This window comes from Sardina pilchardus, chromosome 2 (genome assembly GCF_963854185.1).
Source record: "Sardina pilchardus chromosome 2, fSarPil1.1, whole genome shotgun sequence".
Taxonomy (NCBI): Eukaryota; Metazoa; Chordata; class Actinopteri; order Clupeiformes; family Clupeidae; genus Sardina; species Sardina pilchardus.
Window position 1 is genome coordinate 292,304 of NC_084995.1, and position 21,161 is coordinate 313,464.

The 21,161-nt window shown below is 40.5% G+C and overlaps 1 protein-coding gene across 4 annotated transcripts in view; it reads left to right on the top strand.

Annotated features, from left to right (window-relative positions):
- Positions 1-20,467, top strand: part of LOC134059298 (zinc finger and SCAN domain-containing protein 21-like) — a 105,832-nt gene extending 85,365 nt beyond the window's left edge. For 3 of the 4 annotated variants that reach the window (XM_062515676.1, XM_062515674.1, XM_062515677.1), the window contains 6 exons: positions 10,664-10,936; positions 12,969-13,083; positions 13,607-13,738; positions 17,510-17,543; positions 17,642-17,846; positions 18,508-20,467. In XM_062515676.1, coding sequence (XP_062371660.1) covers positions 10,664-10,936; positions 12,969-13,083; positions 13,607-13,738; positions 17,510-17,543; positions 17,642-17,846; positions 18,508-20,004 — 2,256 coding nt within the window. In that variant the 3' untranslated portion in view covers positions 20,005-20,467. The remainder of the gene's footprint in view (positions 1-10,663; positions 10,937-12,968; positions 13,084-13,606; positions 13,739-17,509; positions 17,544-17,641; positions 17,847-18,507) is intronic. The other variant, XM_062515675.1, reaches the window with a different exon arrangement.
- The last annotated feature ends 694 nt before the right edge of the window (positions 20,468-21,161 follow it).

Here is a 21,161-nt window from a genome sequence, read left to right on the forward strand (position 1 = left end):
TCGCACAGAATTTGAGGAAGTGGTGGGGGAAGTGTGCCCTATGCCGTAAAGCAATCGAATTTTGTAGTTCTTTGGTTCGTACCGGTTCGTACCCGAACCCCAAAAGGTTGTAAAACTACATGGTGTTGCTTTAAATCAAAATGATCATGTATTACCAATGCCAATTACCAAGAGCAATAGATATGCGTAAACACATATGCTCACCTGAAGCAAAAGGGCTTGTGGTCTTCCTTCATGAGATCCTTGTGGGTGCTCCAGTTGGTCATGTTGTGGACGTGGTAAACCAAAAGTATCTAAAAATGACAAATAAAAACAACACAGGCCTAGATTAACGCTGATTACTATTATTTGCCTCATCTAAACAAACATGTATTACATATTCGATTAAATCAATGTACAACTTACTAATAACTCTGCTCTCCTGTTTTTCCAACACAAGAATTGGTTCGCAAATGCAGTCTTCTTCATCCAAAGGGGTGCGGGTATCTGATCAGTGTTGCCTGGATTCAAAGGTGTACATTCAAATTAGTCATATAGTAGGCGGTTGGAAGGCTATATGTGCAAACTTCAAACTAAGGATATGTTCAAATTGGCTACATTATCATAAACAAGCTCCTAGTATAAAACAAAGAACTACCAAAATATGCCTAAGCTACTGATTTGTATTAGCTTTACATGACTTCTAACACACACACACACACACACACGCACACACGTCTGGCCTGAAGCAAGCTGCATAACATAACTATGAGGTGCCAATCGCTAGATATTCTTCTTCCAAGTCATGCTGGAATAACGTTACCGCTACTGAATGAGGCGGCGTGTATCCTCGTTCGTCCATGCAGCATTAAAAAAAAGAGACTTTGTTGTACTACAAAACTAACGTTAACAGATAATCGTTTTCTTGACAGGAATACACACGATATTACCCCCCATACACACAGCACATCTGTCTCCAAAATAACAAATGTACCTCAGCTCACGTAAAGCATTGCTAACGTTAATCAGAACTCCAAAATATAACGCTAGCTTTGACCAACAATCACATTTAACGTACACGACAGATTTACCAACGTGCATAACGAATTTCACTTTAAAGTTGATAGTAAAATTTAAACTTAAGCTACAACAAGATTAATGGACCAACTAAAGCAGACGTTAAAGATAACGTTAGACAGGCTAACATTTACATGAATTAATGTCTTCTCCCGATAATACAATCGCAAATACATCTTACCTCAACTGAACTGATACATAACGTATTTTCGAAACAGCCAACGTTTAAACTCAACATTTCTACTAATATACTTACATTTATAAACATCGGTTGAAGTCGTCGCTGTCGGCCCGTCACCTTTGATTTTCCCGGCGGCTTGTCTTCTTCTACGGTTATTTGACCCCCGGTGATTTGTGGGATAGCGTAGTGACCAACCGTTGCATACTGTGGAGGTAGTAGGCCATCCGGGTACTTTTCGCCTACTAGTTGATGCCTATTAAGCATTCGGACGTACTACTACTGTGACGTACTGCGTCTCGCCTACTATTCAGTACGTTAGTATGAGTATTCGGATGCAGCCTCTGGGTCCGCCGAGGTGAGTGGGGGATGGTTGCACCCATGGGAATGGTATCCGGACATTTGGAATAGTGCAATACTCATTTATATTTTGCAGATCCGATGATTTCATCATTTCCCAATAGGTTTGTGATTGTATTTACAAAAAGAAGTGTTCTAACCACAACATTATTTATCTTAGACACCTATATTAGGAAAAGGACAAAAATAAGAGTGCAGTTTGAAGTGTGGACTCAGTGTTGCCAGATTGGGCGGGTGCCCGCCCAATTGGGCTTCTTTTATATCGGCTTTATTTTATATCGGGGGAAAAAAAGCTGTAGGCGGGTAAATAACATTTTGAGTTCAATGGTTCTCTATGAGAAAAACGTCATCGGGCGTTTTTTTGCTGAAGACGGCGGGGCGATTGGGCGGAAATCAGTCAACCCAATCTGGCAACACTGTGTGGACTTTCCAGTTAGTTAGAATGGTTAGGTAGCAAGAGCAAGTGAAGATCAATAAACAGAGTGATATCAATAACGTTGTCACTGCGTTTGTTGACTTGTGTTTAAGATAATTAATAATAGGTTTATTTGTGTTATTTGCTTTCTCCCTCCCGTGATTTTGTCTATATGGCGAATATAAGACGACCCCCGTTTTTCAGCCTATTTTTAGGACAAAAACCTCCTCTTATATTCGGGTATATACGGTACCGAGGTGTCCCGACCGGAGTGTTAGGACACTGCTTAGTTTTTTCGGAACAGTGCTACTAACCGGAGCGAAGTAAAATTCAGCCACTGTGAAACTGGTCCCTCAAAATGTAATGCGATCATTGAGATGCAAGGTTAGTTTTTTTTCTAACATTTTTTTTATCAACAAAGACATCGATAGTCTGACGTTATAATTAATTTGCCTCGGGTGTACTGCTTTAACCCTCTCTGGTAAGACTGTTTTAGTGGCAGACTAGAACATACCATTGACTTGCACTAGCCTAGTACCAGCAAACTCTGCAATTAGAAGGACTGGATGAAATGAGCTGAAAAGATAGATAGATAGACAGATAGACACTTTATTGATACCCATGGGGAAGTTCAAGGAAACGGTCTCCACGGATAAATATCACACTGGCTAACCTGGAAATGACGTCCTATTCACCCCTTGCCAATGATGTCATAAAAATTTGCGCCACAGCAAAATGGCCTAGCTGGACGGCGAGAAGACAAGTCGAATCAATGGGTTCTCATGGGACGTATAGCATTAAATGTAACCTTCATAATGCCCTTCCACCACTGTTTGCATATTGTTTGTAATTAGGGATGCACCGATCTGATATTTGGATCGGATATCGGCCCCGATATGAACAAAATAGCTGGATCTTGGATCGGAAAAAATGAGCAGATCCATGGGCCGATCCGAATTTAAGAGTCATTGCATGAGAAAACCAGGCAGAGGTGGGAAGATGGGGGTCGGCCAAATCGGCTCATACTTTGTATATGTGATAAGTATGTGGAACTATGAACAGCCATATACTTAAAACCCTCCAGCTGTTTTTTGTTATGGAGTTCTGGGACCCCTCTCAGAGACCCTCAAAAATCCAACAATTCATGGCTGAAAATGACTGAAATTGCCATTTCTACCCTGATTATCCTGATAAAGATAACCGAGGGGTTATCTACACCACTGAAAGCAGAATTTTCCTCCCTCTAAATTTCGGTCATTTTTAAGAAGCATTATCTCGTATTCGCAGTGGCTTTGGTGGATGGTTTTACTGTTGCTGGAGAAAGGAACATCTACTGATTCAAAAACAGTTGTCGTCTAATTGGGCCACACATAATGTGTGCCGTGCCAGGAGGGTTTTTAGCAGGATTTGTCGAGTTTTGGCCTATGATAAACCATATTCAGATCGCCATCACATGGCCATACCATGGCATTACATCACAAACAGATGTAATGCCAGATGTTTGCGATGTAATGGCATGGTATGGCCACTCGGTGGCGATCTGAATAGTCTAGTTTCAAATGTATGACAACCAAGAACAACAATGCATGCAGAGGTCTGCACTCTTTGAGTGCTTTTCTAGTTAATTAAAGCTTTCTTTAACAATTTGTCATACAGTGACACAAAAAATTACCATAAATTACCCTATAGTGAGATATTATTACCTGGTTTATTATACTCCAAAACCCGAAAAAAACCCGTAAAGACCCTCCTGGCACGGCGCACATTATGTGTGGCCCAATTAGATGACAATTGTTTTTGAATCAGAAGATGTTCCTCTGTCCAGCAACAGTAAAACCATCCACCAAAGCCACTGCGAATGTGAGATAATGCCTCCTAAAAATGACCAATTTTAGAGGGATGAAAATTCTGCTTTCAGTGGTGCAGATAACCTCCTAGTGCACCTTTTGGTCTTTAAAACTATTCTACCTAAGCTCTATGGAAACATAAAGCTCATGTTCATATCTTTATCAGGATAATCAGGGTAGAAATGGCAATTTCAGTCATTTTCAGCCATGAATTGTTGGATTTTTGAGGTTCTCTGAGAGGGGCCCCAGAACTCCACAACAGAAAAGAGTTTGAGGGTTTTAAGTATATGGCTGTTCATAGTTCCACATACTTATCACATATACAAAGTATGAGCCGATTTGGCCGACCCCCATCTTCCTACCTCCTGCTGGTTTTGCCTGGTTTTCTCGTGCAATGACTCTTAATTTAGTTTCAAAAAAGGGCTGAGCCATGATGACGCGCAACCAGCCATTTAGCGCCGCTGTAGCAGCAGCTCACTGTTTCGGGTTAGAGTGTGCCTCACCTCACTGTGTGCTCTGAGTGTCTAAATTCATGGATGGGATAAATACAGATACCAAATTTATGTCATAGGATCAAAAGAATATCTATACTAACCACCTTTTGTCATAGATTAATTACGATCTTCATGCGTTTTGTTGCATTTAGGCAACACGTTTAATGTGTAACAGTCAACACAAAATAGGCTACTCAAACTAAACACATTAACATTTTCATTTCATCTGTAGGCTATAAACTGTTCTTGGTATCAAGACATGCAAATGTTCAAATTGGCTGTTAAAAACTTCTCATTTATTAGATAAAACGTACAACTTCTGCCGTTTACCACCATTCGAACTCCGTGTGAACTAATTAGTTTATCGTGGGGAAACTGAGGGACAGTACCTATGAGTAAATAGAGGGGTTTTGCGGGTCACACCATTTTGGCAGGGGTGTTTCAATGTATGTCAGTAATTTGGGATTTTTTTCTGCAAATTATGCATTTGTTGAGTTTCATGTCAGCTAGTTAGATTTATTATTTAGTAATGACTGTGAACTGGAATTTAAATGCTGTTCCAAGTTGCTGCTGGTGCACAACTGTTTATTTTTAGTGCTAGTAATATAATCAATAATGATGATAATAGTAATAATGATAATGATAATAGTAATACTGATAATAATAATAATAATAATACATCACCTTTATATCTAAGTGTTATTTTATTAGGTTTTGTTCTTAGGAAAGTATTGTTTAGTTAGGGAAAGAATGTTTAAGTCAAGCCTGATGCCTCCACATGGTGAGGTATACAGTTTATTGATTAACAATAGTATCGGATCGGTATCGGATATCGACCGATACGCAGAGCCCAGGCATCGGTATCGGTATCGAGACTGAAATATCGACCGATACGATATCGACCGATACGCAGAGCCCAGGCATCGGTATCGGTATCGAGACTGAAAAAGTTGGATCGGTGCATCCCTATTTGTAATGAATCAACATCCGATTACTTGATACTAGGGCTGGGACTCGATTAAAAAAGTAAAAATTAGAGGCTTTGTAATTAATTAAAGAGGAACTATGCAGGATTGGCGATTTCATCTCTGGTTTCGGTTTCGTTTTTCGTTTTCGCTCGTTTTATGCTTGCATATTTCTCTTCAGCGCTTCCCCGACAGCTTTAGCGTGTATATTTATACATATACAGTATAGGCTATATATAAATATATAAATTGCAAGCGTGGTTCTTCTTCTTCCTTACACGTCTCAGACTTCCAGATGTAAACAAGGAGCGATCGTCTCCTGCAGAAACTGCAAGGTTGCAATAGCGGATAGGGACACTGGGTGCGGGAGGAAATATAACTGTTTTCGAAGAAACTGGTCGGTCAAGCAAAACAACAATTTCTGAGCGATTTTATGACAATGAAAAAGTTGCATAGGGTCTCTTTAATCGAAATTAATCGCATTTTAATCGCATATAAATATTTGACCTGAGAACAGTGAGAAGTATTTTTTTCACATGGATTTTTAGTATACCATTGAATAATGACTGAATACAAGCAACAAAAATATTGTTTAGTCCAACAGACCAGTGCAATTTTTGCCATAAAGTGTAGCAATACCATATTTAGAAATATAGTACATTTCAGAAAGACCAGGGAGCAGTGACAGCAGCAGTGACTCCGAAAACAGCTAAACCAATGATATAAGTACTTTTACTGATATGAGTTATCACACTGAATTGTAACCTGTTTGTCTGATTCATTAATTGTTTGCTTTTTAATTGCTACTTAACGTTAACAGGTTTACTCCACAGTAACAGCCTAATCCAAAATCGTCAAATCCTTAATTTCGATAGAATAAATAAAGCTATCCCACTTGTGACAGAATGTTACAAATGTTAGACATTGTAATACAAATAATAGATATTGCATACATATCGCAACTATATACTGTAACTGCAGAAACTGAGCAGTGCTAAAATTAATATCAGTTAGCAGATTACTTATTTCTTGTATCTTGTTTGACTTGATAGGCTATTATTGAAATTGAATTCCCTCTAAATGTGTTATGGGCCAGAAGGACTGTCTGGATGGTGAGAATGATAAAAATATGATTTAATCTAGTAAAAGTTAACTTCACATGGTATTTTAACAACAATAAAGGGAATAGAATCCTACTGATTACAATGGAATGTTCTGTATTTTAATTTTTTAAAAATACCTTTGATTTCAGAAGCTCTTACATTCTAATTACATGTACAATCAAGGTATCAGATGAAAGTCCAATCTTTTGAAAGGTGTGCTCAGTTTGTTTCTAGCATAAACTACCAGGGAGATATGGCCCAGGATTCATGATATAATTACATCTTTTAAGCATGATTTGGTGATTCCTTTGCCCCCTGGGTATATTGTATCGAAGCCAACGTTTCCATTCTTACTCATCCTCACAAATGTGCACTCAGACACCTAGTTGGCCAATCCGCAACAAGAGGTAATGACGCTAGTTTAGAAATTGAAAGTGGTTGTCGTAAATGGCATAGGCAACACCTGTAAACATAAAGAAGTGGAAAACTGAATTAGAAGAATGTATACATTTATGCACAGCTGAGGTGGGCCCTCTAATTCTACACTAATTACACTGCCAGTGCGGTTTATCATCAGTTTGTAAAGGCTAGGCGAAGTAGGAAAGAATATTAGGAATCCCTGATCAATGTGATGGACCAATCATTTCAAAGTTATCTCAAATTCTAAAACAGATAGTTCCGGTCCTTGATTGTGATTGGCTGAATTGGCGTTCGACGTTGTATATATCACAATAACCTCACACCTTGACCGCATTTCATTCTATAGTAATGCGCTACCACAAAACTAGCACAAACATTAGAGTGGCTGCGTCTCGTTGTTGCATGGCAACCATTCATAAGGAGGGAATACAGTGCCCTTCATAATTATTGGCACCCCTGGTTAAGATGTGTTCTTTAGCTTCTAATAAATTCTTTTTTTTTCCAAATAATATAGGACCACAATTAAAAAAAAAACGTAAAATCCAACCTTTGATACAAGTGCATTTCTTCAGAAGGAAAAAAGTCCCACATTAAGAAATAATTATTTTACATCAAATCATGTGTGCCACAATTATTGGCACCCCTGATGTTAATGCTTTGTACAACCCCCTTTTGCTAATAAAACAGCACCTAATCTTGTCTTATAATGTTTCACAAGATTAGAGAAAACAAAAAGAGGGATCTTCGACCATTCCTCTTTGCACAAAATCTCCAAATCATCCAACGACCTGGGTTCTCTCCTCTGCACTCTCCTCTTCAGCTCACCCCACAGGTTTTCAATGGGGTTGAGGTCTGGGAACTGAGATGGCCATGGTAGGAGCTTGATACGGTGTCTGGTGAACCATTTCTGTGTAGACTTGGCCATATGTTTAGGGTCATTATCTTGCTGAAAGACCCAGTGACGACCCATCTTCAGCTTTCGGGCAGAGGCCACCAGATTCTGATTTAAAATGTCCTGGTATTTCAAAGCATTCATGATGCCATGCACCCTAACAAGGTTCCCAGGCCCTATGGAAGGGAAACAGGCCCACAGCATCACCGATCCTCTCCCATACTTCACAGTGGGCATGAGGTGCTGTTCTGCATACTCATCTTTTTGTTACGCCAGACCCACTTAGAGTGTTTGTTGCCAAAAAGCTCTAACTTTGTCTCATCTGACCAAAGCACACGGTCCCAGTTGAAGACCCAGTACCGCTCCAGACGTTTGTGCTTGCCTCCCAAACAACTTGTGAAGGTCGACACACATCTGCCTTACTTGAACAGTGTGTTCCTTTGTCTTTCCCATGTTGAAGAGAAATGACCTCTGTGTCACGTCATATTTATAGCCCAGGGAAACAGGATGTTAAGAATTACTAAATAAATGTTCCTACATACTCTGATTGACTTTGTAAACTACTGTAGAAATTACAGAAATTACAGAAATACTTTAATTACATTTATTTCCTAGGAATTTAGGGATGCCAACAGCTAACATTGAACAGCTAAGGGGGTTTTAGGCACTCCGCTTCACATCGTGCCTAACAACGCCCCTTAGCTGTTCGATTATACAGTATTTACCACGGCCTCTCGGGGCTTAAGTCCATAGGCGCGGGAAGTGGGGGTGCGAAGGCATTATCTTTTGTTGTTTTCCGTTCTTCAAATTTTGTATGTCATTTTTGCGATGAGGGATGAAGAAAGCGATAATTTTAGTCATTTTTAAAATATTTCATTTAACTTCTAGGCCTATTTGTATTGGCCAATCAGAATGGATTTGACGTGGTTGAGATTCCGCATTCACGCGTACACTTACACACAGCAACGAATAACACGAACCATAGGCTAGGCTACTTATCTGCACCTAATGTCTACAGTCATCATGAAGCGCGTCTATCTCGCAGTTATGGAAATACCATGCACAATGCCATAGGCTAGGCCTATCTAGCTAGAATAATACATGTTTCTTAAGAAATCATGTTTCTATAGAAAATCTTGTTTCACTCTGTTTTACGTGGGCCACCGCACATCAAGTGCCCTTCATGACCACAGGCCAGGCCGCCAGTCATAGGTTATCACAAAACTCTAGGCTGATAACTAACTGATAGCCCCAATTAATTAACATCTTTCTAAAACTGCCGAATGTCTCTGCATAACATATAGTATAAAGACAGATATGAGTGAATTTACTTATTGCCTGGTCGGGACGACAGCTTTAGCCTATTGTCCCGACACATTCATGTTTCTTCTCGCATATTTTTCCTGCCGCCGTGCAGGCATAGACGACAGCTATAGGCCATTTAGTCTATTATAGACTGTGATAGCCTATACAGTGAGGAGCACATGTATTTGATACCCTGCTAAAACAGGAATATAAAATCATCATTTGACAATTGATCTTAATGCCTTAACTCAAAAAATTAGTACAAATCAAACCGCCAAGGACACCAATTTTCTTTGTGATTGAAGAATGTATCGTAAATAGATAAATGTTTTCCTTAAATGCTAGGGGAAGGAAGTATTTGACCCCCTATGTAACCCTATGGGAATTTAACACATAGGGTTAACATAGGGGCAGGCAGATTTTTATTTTTAAAGGCCAGCTATTTCATGGATCTAGGATATTATGCATCCCGATAAATTTCCCTTGGCCTTTGAAATTAAAATAGCCCCACATCATCACATACCCTTCACCATAGCTAGAGATTGGCATGGTGCTTTTTCCAGTAGGCCTATTAGCCTGTTTGATTTGCATTGAGCTCAATGAGCATCAAACAGGCTAATAGGCCTACTGGAAAAAGCACCATGCCAATCTCTAGCTATGGTAAAGGGTATGTAATGATGTGGGGCTATCTTAATTCCAACGGCCAAGGGAACTTTATCAGGATGCATAATATCCTGAATCCATAAAATAGCTGGCCTTAAAAAATAAAAATCTGCCCGCCCCTATGTTAACCCTATGTGTTGAATTCCCATAGGGTTACATTGGGGGTCAAATACTTACTTCCCCCTAGCATTTAGGAAGAACATTTATTTATTTACGAAACATTCTTCCATCACAAAGAAAATTGGCGTACTTAGCGGTTTTATTTTTACTCAATTTTTGAATTAAGACATTAAGATCAATTGTCAAATGACGATTTTATATTCCTCTTTTTAGGCAACTTTAGCATGGTATCAAATACATTTTCTCCTCACTGTATGTAAACATTATAGGCAACGAGCAGTGTAGGCTATAACTTTGTTACTTTGTGGCACGGAAGTTTTGTGGTTTATGTAGGCTACTTCGTGGTGTGATTTTTTTTATTTATTGAAAATGGTTACATTGCGTGTTTTTATTATTTAATGTTATCTGGTTAATGTCGAAAATGATGAGGCATTGCATTGCAATAGGCAGCCTATCTAGATGTTGCGTTTATGCGCACCGGCGTCAGATCAGCTGTTCTTCATGCAGGGGAGAGGGAGTGAAAAAAAACGGGGACAGAGCGATCAGTGTAACATCGAACACATAGTAGGCTATCTTCACAATTCTATAAAGTTTACTTGTACTACCCTACGTGGACTGCACCCATACCCCCCCCCCCCCCACCCACAGCACCCCCTGCCGAAAACATCTTCCCGCGCCTCTGCTTAAGTCTATACATGTTATACCACTAGAGTTAAAAATGTTTCTAGATCAAGAGAGGTCAGACACTCTTCATTTAGTGAAAAAAATGCTGTCCCCGGTCTGTGGGTATAACAACCTGTCCTGAGTTACTGCAGGGATTGAGAGGCGCTTGCTTTGCCTTACAGGATTCAAAAATGTCAGAAATCTGCATCATCCAAGGCTGCAACAGAACTGAACAACTCCTGAGTTTCCCCAAAAATCCATCAACTCAGCAGCAGTGGATGGTTCTCCTCGACGGCAGACTGAAGCATCCAGTGAATTCCTCAAGCACAATGTGCTCCGCCCACTTCCCTCCTGACTGCTTCACCAACTGGCAGCAGAAACAGGCCGGTGTGGCTGCCAGCTTAACGCTCAAGCCTGATGCTCTGCCCTCACTCTTCATGGATGCCAACAATGAGGTAAAATCTCGGTCTCTCATTACCAAGTTATAGCAAAAAGCCACCGAAACAAAATCTAACTCCTAAATAGAGTTTTGATTTGTTTCTAACATTATTCTATAATTACATCGATAATAGTAATTTTAAAGCCATTATAATTGATTTGCCTCGGGTTTACTGTGGAGTGGGTAAGTATTCCCTCGACCTTAGCAGTCTAAATAAGGGGCAAACCCCAAGGGAACTGTGACTCTAACTATTATTATTTGAGTTAATGCTGATAAATTAAGTGAAAGGCACATGCCACTGTTTTATAAAATTGGGTGATTCACCGTCTCCCCTAGAGTTAGATAAGTAAGCAAAAACATTTTGGTCTCCATGCATGGATTGTCGTAGTCCAGCAGCGCTTTTGCAATTATGTAAGCACATAATCTAACTGTTGGAGACATTTCCCAATTGTGCGAGACCAGTCAAACAAAAGACAAAGTGAAACAAAAGAGTTCACTTCGATATGCACACTTACGATGCTAGGTGTGTTATTAGTGTAATATTTGTATTGTTTACATATCAGAACAAGTTGGAATGTACTGTATAGAATGTGAATAAAATCTGCAATAATGATATTATTAATAATAATAATCTGCAAATCTGGTAAAATCATATTTAGTTGCAAAAAGGGCACAGACAACATATCAAATGTTGAAAATTACACATTTGACTATTTAAAAAAAAAAAAAATACATTTTACTTGTTTTTTTACTTCTTTTGCAGCTAAATATGGGTTTTTGAAATTTGTAGATTTTCACATTCTGATTTTATTTACATTTCACACAACGTCCCAACTTTTTCTGATTTGGGGTTGTATTGTTATCCTTCATGTTAACTCTGTTTAAATAAGATGGAAGTAAGTAGCATCGTCTTGTACTTGGGTTTTAATAGAACATAGAACATGTGTTATGGCCTGGTCAGACTATACGATTTTTTTGTCGCTCATGATTGTCGTTTACGATTTACCATGTCACACTATACAATTTTAGAACCATGAAAACCTCTCTGCGTCTTGGTCGGGAGAGTGGCCACATACACCGAAAGCATCGGTCACGTCATATGACTCCCGTCAAATTTCTGACAAGCCAGACTTTTTGTCGGGCTGTTTTAGAACGTCGTGAACGACAAATCGCAAGTCGTGAAGCATGTCACATTATGAGATTCACTCGGCGTTCGGTGTCGTGCCCGACCATGTGAAATCGGATACGACGCTGTAAACTTGTCGGTCACGACAAATTCGGGCCAAAATCGGGCTGAAATCGTGTAATCTGACCAGGCCATTAGACTGCTTGTAGTGAGTGTGTTTACATGGACATTAATATTCCGAATATGGACCTTATTCTGAATATTGACAATATTCAGAATAAGGTGTTTCCATGAGATATTAAAAGAATACTCTGTTCATATTCCCGTTTACATGACACGCAGCATACTCTGATTAATGAAAGTTCTAACGTTCCTTCCCTGAATGTATCCATAGTAACTTTATCACTAGCCTACTAAGCTATGGGGGGCTATGTCGCTACTATGCTGTCTAACGTGTGTTCAAAGTGTAGCTTACCTTCTTCTTCTTCTTCGTCTTCATTCTCAACAAATTTTCTGAGGCTCCGCTTATAAATAACTTTGAAAAGTTTGCCGCCAGAAGGTCTTTTTCTTTTCTTTTACTGTCGCGACAGAAAAAATACCATGGGCCGTCAAACAGTTTGTTGTTATTTGCCATAATGCTGTGTTTAATTGTCACGAAATACTGTGAATATTCCGATAGAACGTCATTATTCCGAATAAGGTGTTTGGATGTCTAGAATGCACCTAAATAACCAGAATATGATCGGAATACTCCACCTATTTTATTCCGGTTATGCTTATTCCGAAAATGACCTTATTCCGGTTAAGGCAATCGGAAAATGTCCATGTAAACGCACTCAGTGTCTGTTGGACAAGAACCTTTCAGCCGAGGGAGGAAGACCACTTAGGAGGTAGACCACTAATTAAGGCCTATTTCCGTTAGCAGGTATGCTCGCTGTCCTTGGGGAGCATCGGACGTCAGTGTGATCTCCAGCAAAAGATGGTGACAGTAGGAACTGGTTCATCCAAGAGTATGCCTCTCCATGCGCACAGCAAAGGTATATTGTTGTTCTCAGAACAGTAACATAATGGTTAGGAAGTGATGTGTACCTCTGTACATTAAATGTTAAAGCATAGTGAATTCCATCGCGCTAAAGATCCGCTTCCCGATCTGGTTAACTTATATATAGTCGTTCTCCCTGTTACGAGTTGATGAACCACTGAAATAATTTTGGAAACATTATTTTACGGTACAAAAAACTCTTTAGTCTTGCGTTATTTGCCAATAATAATTGTAATATATATTACAGCATATTTAAATCCAATGGTTTTCATTAGAAAAATATGTTATGTGTTAGGATCGTGCAAACTACCTTGCCAGTTGTTACACTCCAAAGCAACTAGTCTATATTTCTGTCACCCTTTTTGAAAATATTAACGTATTTCAGCCAAAACGTTATGACCAGTAACAGGTGAAGTGAATAACACTGACTATCTCCTTATCATGGCACTTATCAGTGGGTGGGATGTTACAGAGACCTCAGTCATGTGTGTGTATGTGTGTGTGTGTTTCTGTTCCAGCCACTCAGACTCCTGCAGTCACACATGTCTCCTTCGGCGAGGGTTTGGACTTCCTTTTGCACCCTGCTAGGGTGGTAACCGTACAGAGAAGTCACTGCTCGGTTCACACCACGGTTTGGGCATCAGGTTGCGGTACGAGTTCAGTCTAGTGGAGAAAGCACCTAATCGAATTTGTATTATATGTGTATTACACAAATTAGTGCTAGAGCTGAGATTCACCAAGTTGATTCAGGGGTCATTTAATGTCAAGTCAGATAAGGTTGTTTGTTGCAGTACCATCTCAGACTTTGTTCAAACAGTCTATATCAAAAAAGTGTCCCTAAACCAAAGCTTTTAACATATTTCTGTTCAAATACAATGTCATCATATTATTTTTATATTATTTATTATTGCCCTTGAAATTACTTAAGTTTTACAGCCTGAAAATCATATTGGCCAGCTTTCCCAGATTCGTTAAGAAGCTCTTAAGTGCTAAGAATTTCTTAGGAGCGCTCTAAGAACGTTCTAAGAATTCTCCTAAGAAGTTCATAGCACTTAAGAGCTTCTTAATGAATCTGGGAAACCCGGCCATTATCTGGCAAGCAATGTTAGGGTATTCATATAATGAAAAGTATTATTCACAGCCTAAACGTGAGTATGACTTAACTGTTAAAAGTTTGTATGACATTTTCTACAAGGCTCTAGATTTTGAAATATGTGGAGGATAGTATAAAAAAATGTGTACGCATTTGGTATCAATCATTATTTTTCCCTTTTGTACTATACTTTATTAATGGTGTACCAATATTAATTGAGCTCTCAACATATGGACTTGAAAGATTTTAAGGGGGGGGGGGGTGGCTATCACCATACTAAACTCAATTTTTTTTAAGATTGAACATTAGTCTGGGAAGTCTGCGCTTCATTTCTACTGCACAAAAAAAAAGTTAGTTTTGAAATGGTTTGGGTACAAGGTGATCGCGTTGAAAATAAACATGTTTGTCTAGCGTTAGAAGCTCATTTGAAACATTGCCGCGGCTCATTTAAGAAAATGACAGCTCCGAAGAGACGCCGCTTTAGTTTGAGGAAGTGCTAACAATTGCTAGATTGCAAAGGCTAGATGAACCCTGCCTGAACCTCCGGGGAATTTGAATTTCGCCCGGCAGCTCAGGCTGGAAACCAGCAGATCTTTTTCCTCTGTTCACTGCCAGAACCTTTGGCACGCTAGGACTAGAGTATGTCCTTGCCTAATAGACTGCAGCACGATAAAACCATCGAATAAAACAGGCACGTCCAGAATGCAAAAGACGCACCGGCCAAGGCAGGTCTAGCCTTTTGAGCGTGCAAACCCAAACGCGGTGACCTCGCGTCAAATGTTTTTATTATAACATCCCTAGCATCAACCGCTTACGGACTATTCATGTGAGCACTGTTGTTTAGATTTTAGCCATTGTTTGAGTCCTTTGTTAAAAGCTTTATTGTTGGGTTCCAGTTTTAGCTCAGCGTGTTCAGCGTGCTCAGAGAGTTCCAAAGTTTGGCCCCCTTTGCAGAGAGGGCAGACTGGCAAGAAGATGAGGACAGGAAGCAGGAGAGATTGATGTGCAGGTTCCTAGCCTGAGCTGCAGGGCGAAATCCAAATCGCTGGCAGATCAGGCACGGTTTACACAGCCAATGAAAACATTGGAATTTAACAAAGAACATTTGACAGACCTTAGTTTTGGGACCTAATCATTAAGTAGACAAATATGTGAAAAATCTGAGATGATGCAGCAACCATTTTCCTGTATTTTGTTTGTCTGAATTGACATAGAATGACCCTCAGAGTATAATTCCTGGGGAAAAATGTGAAAGGCTATGGCTATACAATACAATAAGTATTTTTTTTTTTTTTCACATGGCTCACATATAAAATACTACCAGTGAAAATAAACTAATCTGATATACAGTGCCCTCCGTAAGTATTGGAACACATGATAAAGTTGACTATAAAGAGGAATATAAAATCGTCTTTTGAAAATTGATCGAAATGCCTTAAATAAAAAAATGAGGAAATATCCAACCTTTAAGGACATCAGTTTTCATTGTGAATGAATAATGTATCGTAAATAAATAAATAAATGTTTTTCTTAAAATACAGGGGTCTTAAAGGAATATTTCGGTATTTTACACTTTAAGTCCGTTTTCTGTATTGCCTAGCATGAAAACGAGTGTTTGATACCGAAATCTCGACGATTGAACCCGTTTGTGGAATTTGGCAGATTTAGAATGGAGCTCTGTATGGCTTTAACATTGCTCGCTTTGTGCATGCTCTATTCTGTCCTTAAAACACCCCTAAACATTCGTTTTTAAAAGTGTGCAGCTCACCGAGTGGTTACTGGTCTTCAACTAGGAAGTTTAGCAGCGAAATACAGCTTCTGTCATCTGTTATCAGGGATTTTCGAAATCCCGGAAATACTTTTTCAACCGTGTGTGTAGTGCTGTGCGATATGGACAAAAAGTTATATCCCGATATAGACAATTCTATACCACGATAACGATATATATCCCGATATATAATTTCTACTTAAAATTATATATTTACATCCACACATTAATGCAAATTTTTCTTATAATTTCTAAAAAAAAAAAAAATTAACAGTTGTGGTTGTGTAGAGTAGGTGTAATTAAGTGCCTGTCACTTTAAGAAATACGTGAGAGAAAATAATGACGTTAAACCCAATAGTAAGCCTAAATAGCCTAGATTGGTTAGCAACACACATTTGAGAGATGCAAGTGAGCAAATCAACTTGATATTAGCCTATACTTGTGTGTTACAATAGCATCACTTAAACTAGCAGCATGTCTCGCTGTTAATAGCACTGCTGCGCATACCAGTGTGTGTGAGGGGGGGAAAGACGCACAGCCACAGGCTAGCTTTTAGGGGAGACCTGCCTTGCGCGCACCGCTTCTTCAGAAGAACACAGTCATTCTTAAACGTATTGTAAAGTAGGCTAACATTAGGTGTTGTGGCATTTTTAATTTCAGGGTATTGCAATACTTTTGTTGTATCGGTGCACCGTGCAACACTAGTATTTATGCCGACGTCAAAAAATTTGTTTACTATTAGCTGCCTGCACTGCAGCGTTCATCTGCCTGGCCACCCATCCCGAGTCAGTAAATTAACTTTACGTTGCCCGCTGCTAGAAGCGGCAACGCACCTGCAGTTAAATTGTCTGAGCAGTCACAGCCACACAAGTTAAAATTACGATATAAACGGTAGAGGACTGTATCGTACGATAGACATTTTTCTGTCGTACAACGATATATACCGTAGTATCGCACAGCACTACGTGTGTGCCTAATATAACACAAGAGAATTTGAATTTCACTGCGAAACTTGCTATAGAAGGTCGCTGAAGACCAGTAACCACTCGGTGAGCTGCACACTTTTAAAAACGAACGTTTAGGGTTTTTTAAACGTTCGTTTAGAGCATGCACAAAGCGAGCAATGTTAAAGCCATACAGAGCTCCACTCTAAATCTGCCAAATTCCACAAACAGGCTCAATCGTCGAAATTTCGGTGTCTAACACTCGTTTTCATGCTAGGCAATACAGAAAACGGGCTTATAGTGTAAAATACCGAACTATTCCTTTTAAGTATTGGAACCCCTATGTGTTAAAATTCCCATAGAGGCAGGTAGATTTTTATTTATTTTATTTAGATCCAGGACACTCTGCACCCTGATAAAGTCCCCTTGGCCTTTGGAATTAGAATAGCCCCACATCATCACATACCCGTCAACATACCTAGAGATTGGCATGGTTTTATTTCAGTTAGCCTATTAGCTGGTTTGATTTGCATTGAGCTCAATGAGAATGAAATCAACTTAAGCATGTGTTCCAATACTTATGGAGGGCACTGTATTTATCTACCTTTGTCTACAGAACCCAACAACAACACTTCCATCATACCAGGCAGGTAAGTGGATTTCTTGCTACAAGTTTTTCCATGCATTGGCATTATGTCAGAATAAAATGAATCATTAATTTCAAAATGATATAATTATGTCGTTGAAGGAACAGCCTAATTTCCGATGTCGTTGTGAAGATTGCGAGCCTGCTACAGCTGTTCCAGAAGTGCCTCAAATGCTGCAGTGATGCCTGCAGCGTTAATACGCGACGCGAGGGGCCCGTTCTCCACGTGGCGCAGCAGTGCTGGAGCTGCGGAAATAGCAGGGAGTGGACAAGCCAGCAGCCCCTAGACCCAGGAGGCAGCCCAGAGGTACAGGGTTGCCTCAGTCTGAATATTTTTGTGCCCATTTCAGATGGGATGGACCTCCCCGATATAGCAATTCCAGTTTGTAATGAGACATTATATTACACTAGCCTGGCTAGCACCACCACTTCTCAATTAGATGTGGTCAGGGGACCGTTCATTTTCTCGTATTTTAAAAAATGGCCAGAACCATTTATTTGGCGCCACGGATGTCTATCAATTCTGCGTCTGTGCATAGCTCATCATTGTCTTGCCCCCTGTTCTGTGATTGGTCCCCTATCTAAGGCCCCCTATCTAAGGCCCCCTATCCCCTATCTAAAAATTAGGGCGGTAGTTTCCAGGCTGCCTTAGCAGTGTGAATCAAATCATGCGCAAGGCAACATGGGAACACCCAGGCTAATATTACACAGTATTTTACACAAGCAAACATTGCAGCAACGTAGCAACAGGTTGAACACTATTGTTTTGGTGGACTAGACCAGTCCCCGAACATTCCAGCTTTGGCCACTTCTTCAACAGTATACACTCCTATAATGCCAAAACACATTCATAAACACAGAAACTTTGTCAAAGGACAAAACTACAATGACCCAACTGCTGAACAGGTCATGAAGAGTAATCATGCCGTGGTTTAGTAAAACTAATTAATGATTTATGTTTCTTGTAGGCAGAAGAGGAGCCATTAGTGACTTCCCCTGAAGACATGGCCTTAGACACTGGGGAGGAGTTTACCATCAAGATAGTTGAAGAAGATGAGGACGAAGAGAAGATTGAGGATGAAGATGGTGAGGTGCATAAGTGGATGGAGGAAGGAGAGGCCGTTGACTGCTATGAGTTGTCGGAACATGAAGATGAGGAAGAGAAGGAGGATATGTCAGAAGAGGAAGTGATGAAACAGAAGCCAACCAAGAGGAAAAGGAAGGACAGTGATGATGAGTGGATTCCTGATACTGAAAAAGTCACGGAAGCATCGGATGAAGAGTTTGAGGGTTCTGAGGGGGAGGATGAAGAGGAGAATATCCAGGTGGGATGGTGCACTTTGTGTGGGGAAGAGACCAGTGCCCGCTGCCTCAAGCAGAAACACCTGCAGCTCTACTGCTGTATTAAGTGCAATGAGGAGCTGGTCTGGACAGACGACCAAGAAACCCAACACACCATCAGTCCAGAAGAGGCCCCCACATCTGGAGACCAAGAGAGCTCTTGTGATGTTAGCGAAGCAGCTGAACGCACAAGCAGCCCAGAAACCAGCAGCTATAACAAACAAACTGCTTCCAGTGATCCTCTTGAAGATTCAAACAGCATTAGTAGTGAAGGGGTCATCACTTCTGCCAGCCAGCATGCTACAACCAGTGGCATTCAGGAGGTAACCAGCAATGGAGTTAATGTGTTAGGCAGCAGCAGCAGCAGTGCTGATACCCATGGTTTCTGTAGCATTAGAGAACAGGGATCTGTGGGTAGCCATGACCAAGGAGGCGCCAGAAGTGAAATGAGATGGCACGATCCAAAATACGCCGTCTACTTCAGTGACGCAGACAGCCTGCAGATCCATGTGGAACGATTTCATGGGTATAAGAGTAAGCGTGAGCTTTGTCCAGACTGTGGCAAATTCATCTTTAGGCGTCTTAACCGGGCTCCGCACATCTGTGATCACAAGGCCAAGCTGTTCTTGTGTCTGACTTGTGGGAAGCGCTGTGTCAATGAGGCAGGTCTCCGTATACACAGTCATGTGCACACTGAAGAGTATGTGCTTTTCTGCCAATACTGCTACAAGAAGTTCAGGGACCGGAAAGACAAGCAGGAGCACGAGAAGACCCACAGTGGGGAGCGCATGAAGTACCGCTGCTCAGAGTGCCCAAAACGGTTTGCGGATTGCACCAGTCGAAGCACTCACAGGAGGACCCACTGGGAACGTGGCAGGTTTTTCTGCAAAGTTTGTGACAAGGGCTTCTCTGGGGCCCATCACCTCAAGAGACACGAGATAGTCCATACAGGACTGAAGCCCTACAGGTGTGAGGTCTGTGACTTGTCCTTCAACCAGTTAAGTCATCTCAAGTCCCACATGCGCGTCCACACAGGGGAGAAACCCTTCAAGTGTCAGGACTGTGGGCAGTGCTTCAACCACAACGTCAGCCTGAAGAACCACATCCAGCGCAAACACAAGTGATTGACGAGGAAGAACAGGTGCAGTCGAACTGAACAGGGAAACACAAATGATCAAACTTGAGACATTATCACTTTGCAATTTTGCTTTGTGACCTAACTCATTTATATAAGGTTGTATTAAGGGTTTTTTTTACTTGGTGAGGGTGTAAATATTTTGTAAGTTCAACACACACCACCATAAACCTCTCTTTTGAAGTCATTTCTCAGTCTGTGGAGAAAAAAAAACCTTGAAAAACAAGGTTAAAGCCAGCTACCCTTCCGTTGGGCCAGATTATGGGCCTATTTGGCCATGTTGTGTAGAGGCCTCCACATCCTAACCTCCTCCTTTATAAATCCTTTATAAATCTACTGTCTCTCTCACATTTGTTTCCTCGCAAAATCATCAACTAGTTCATCAAAGAATAGCTCTATGACCAGGTTTGACTCAATAAACAGACATGTTTTGCACATCTGTGGTTGACATAGTTGAATAGTTTGTCAAATTATTAGAGAACAAATGGGATTAACACATCACATTATAACTGTTATTGAGTGTTGTTGATAGACAGTAGGCAAATTGTGTCCTCAGAACAGTGATGGACATTTGCTCAATTACTGTACTTCAGTCGCTTTTTCATGTATCTGTACTTAACAAAAGTATTTAAATTTTGTTAAACTTTTTACTTTTACTCCAGTACATTTCTAGGCCAAATATCTTACTTTTTACTCCACTACATTTTGTGATTGCTGAAGTACAGCTTAAGTTCCTTTTTGAAAAAAGACCCAATGTCCAAACACAGGTGTATTTCCTTAGCCTAGAAATCTAGACGCACCCTAGCAGGCAAACATATTTTTGCCTAGCGGGATGGTCTAGGGTCGCACCGTTGAGGCCAAGCCTGCGCTAGGCTCCAGGCCAGCCTAGCCAATCAGAACGCTCTATCTGGGTACTTGAGCCCGCCTTAGCTCACCTTCAGCTTCCGATATTGACGCCAGGGGGCTGGACCATGTGTCCTCGTTCGACGAGTTGGGTGTGAGACCATGTTGCACAACCATAGAGAAAAACAAAAGATGGATGAGGCTAATGAAGCGCGCTCGTTTGAATCGACTTTGGAAGAGTTAGACTTGGGCTTTTCTTTGAAGGTTGAGCAGAAAGAAGCACTCAAGTCATTAGTTTTAAAG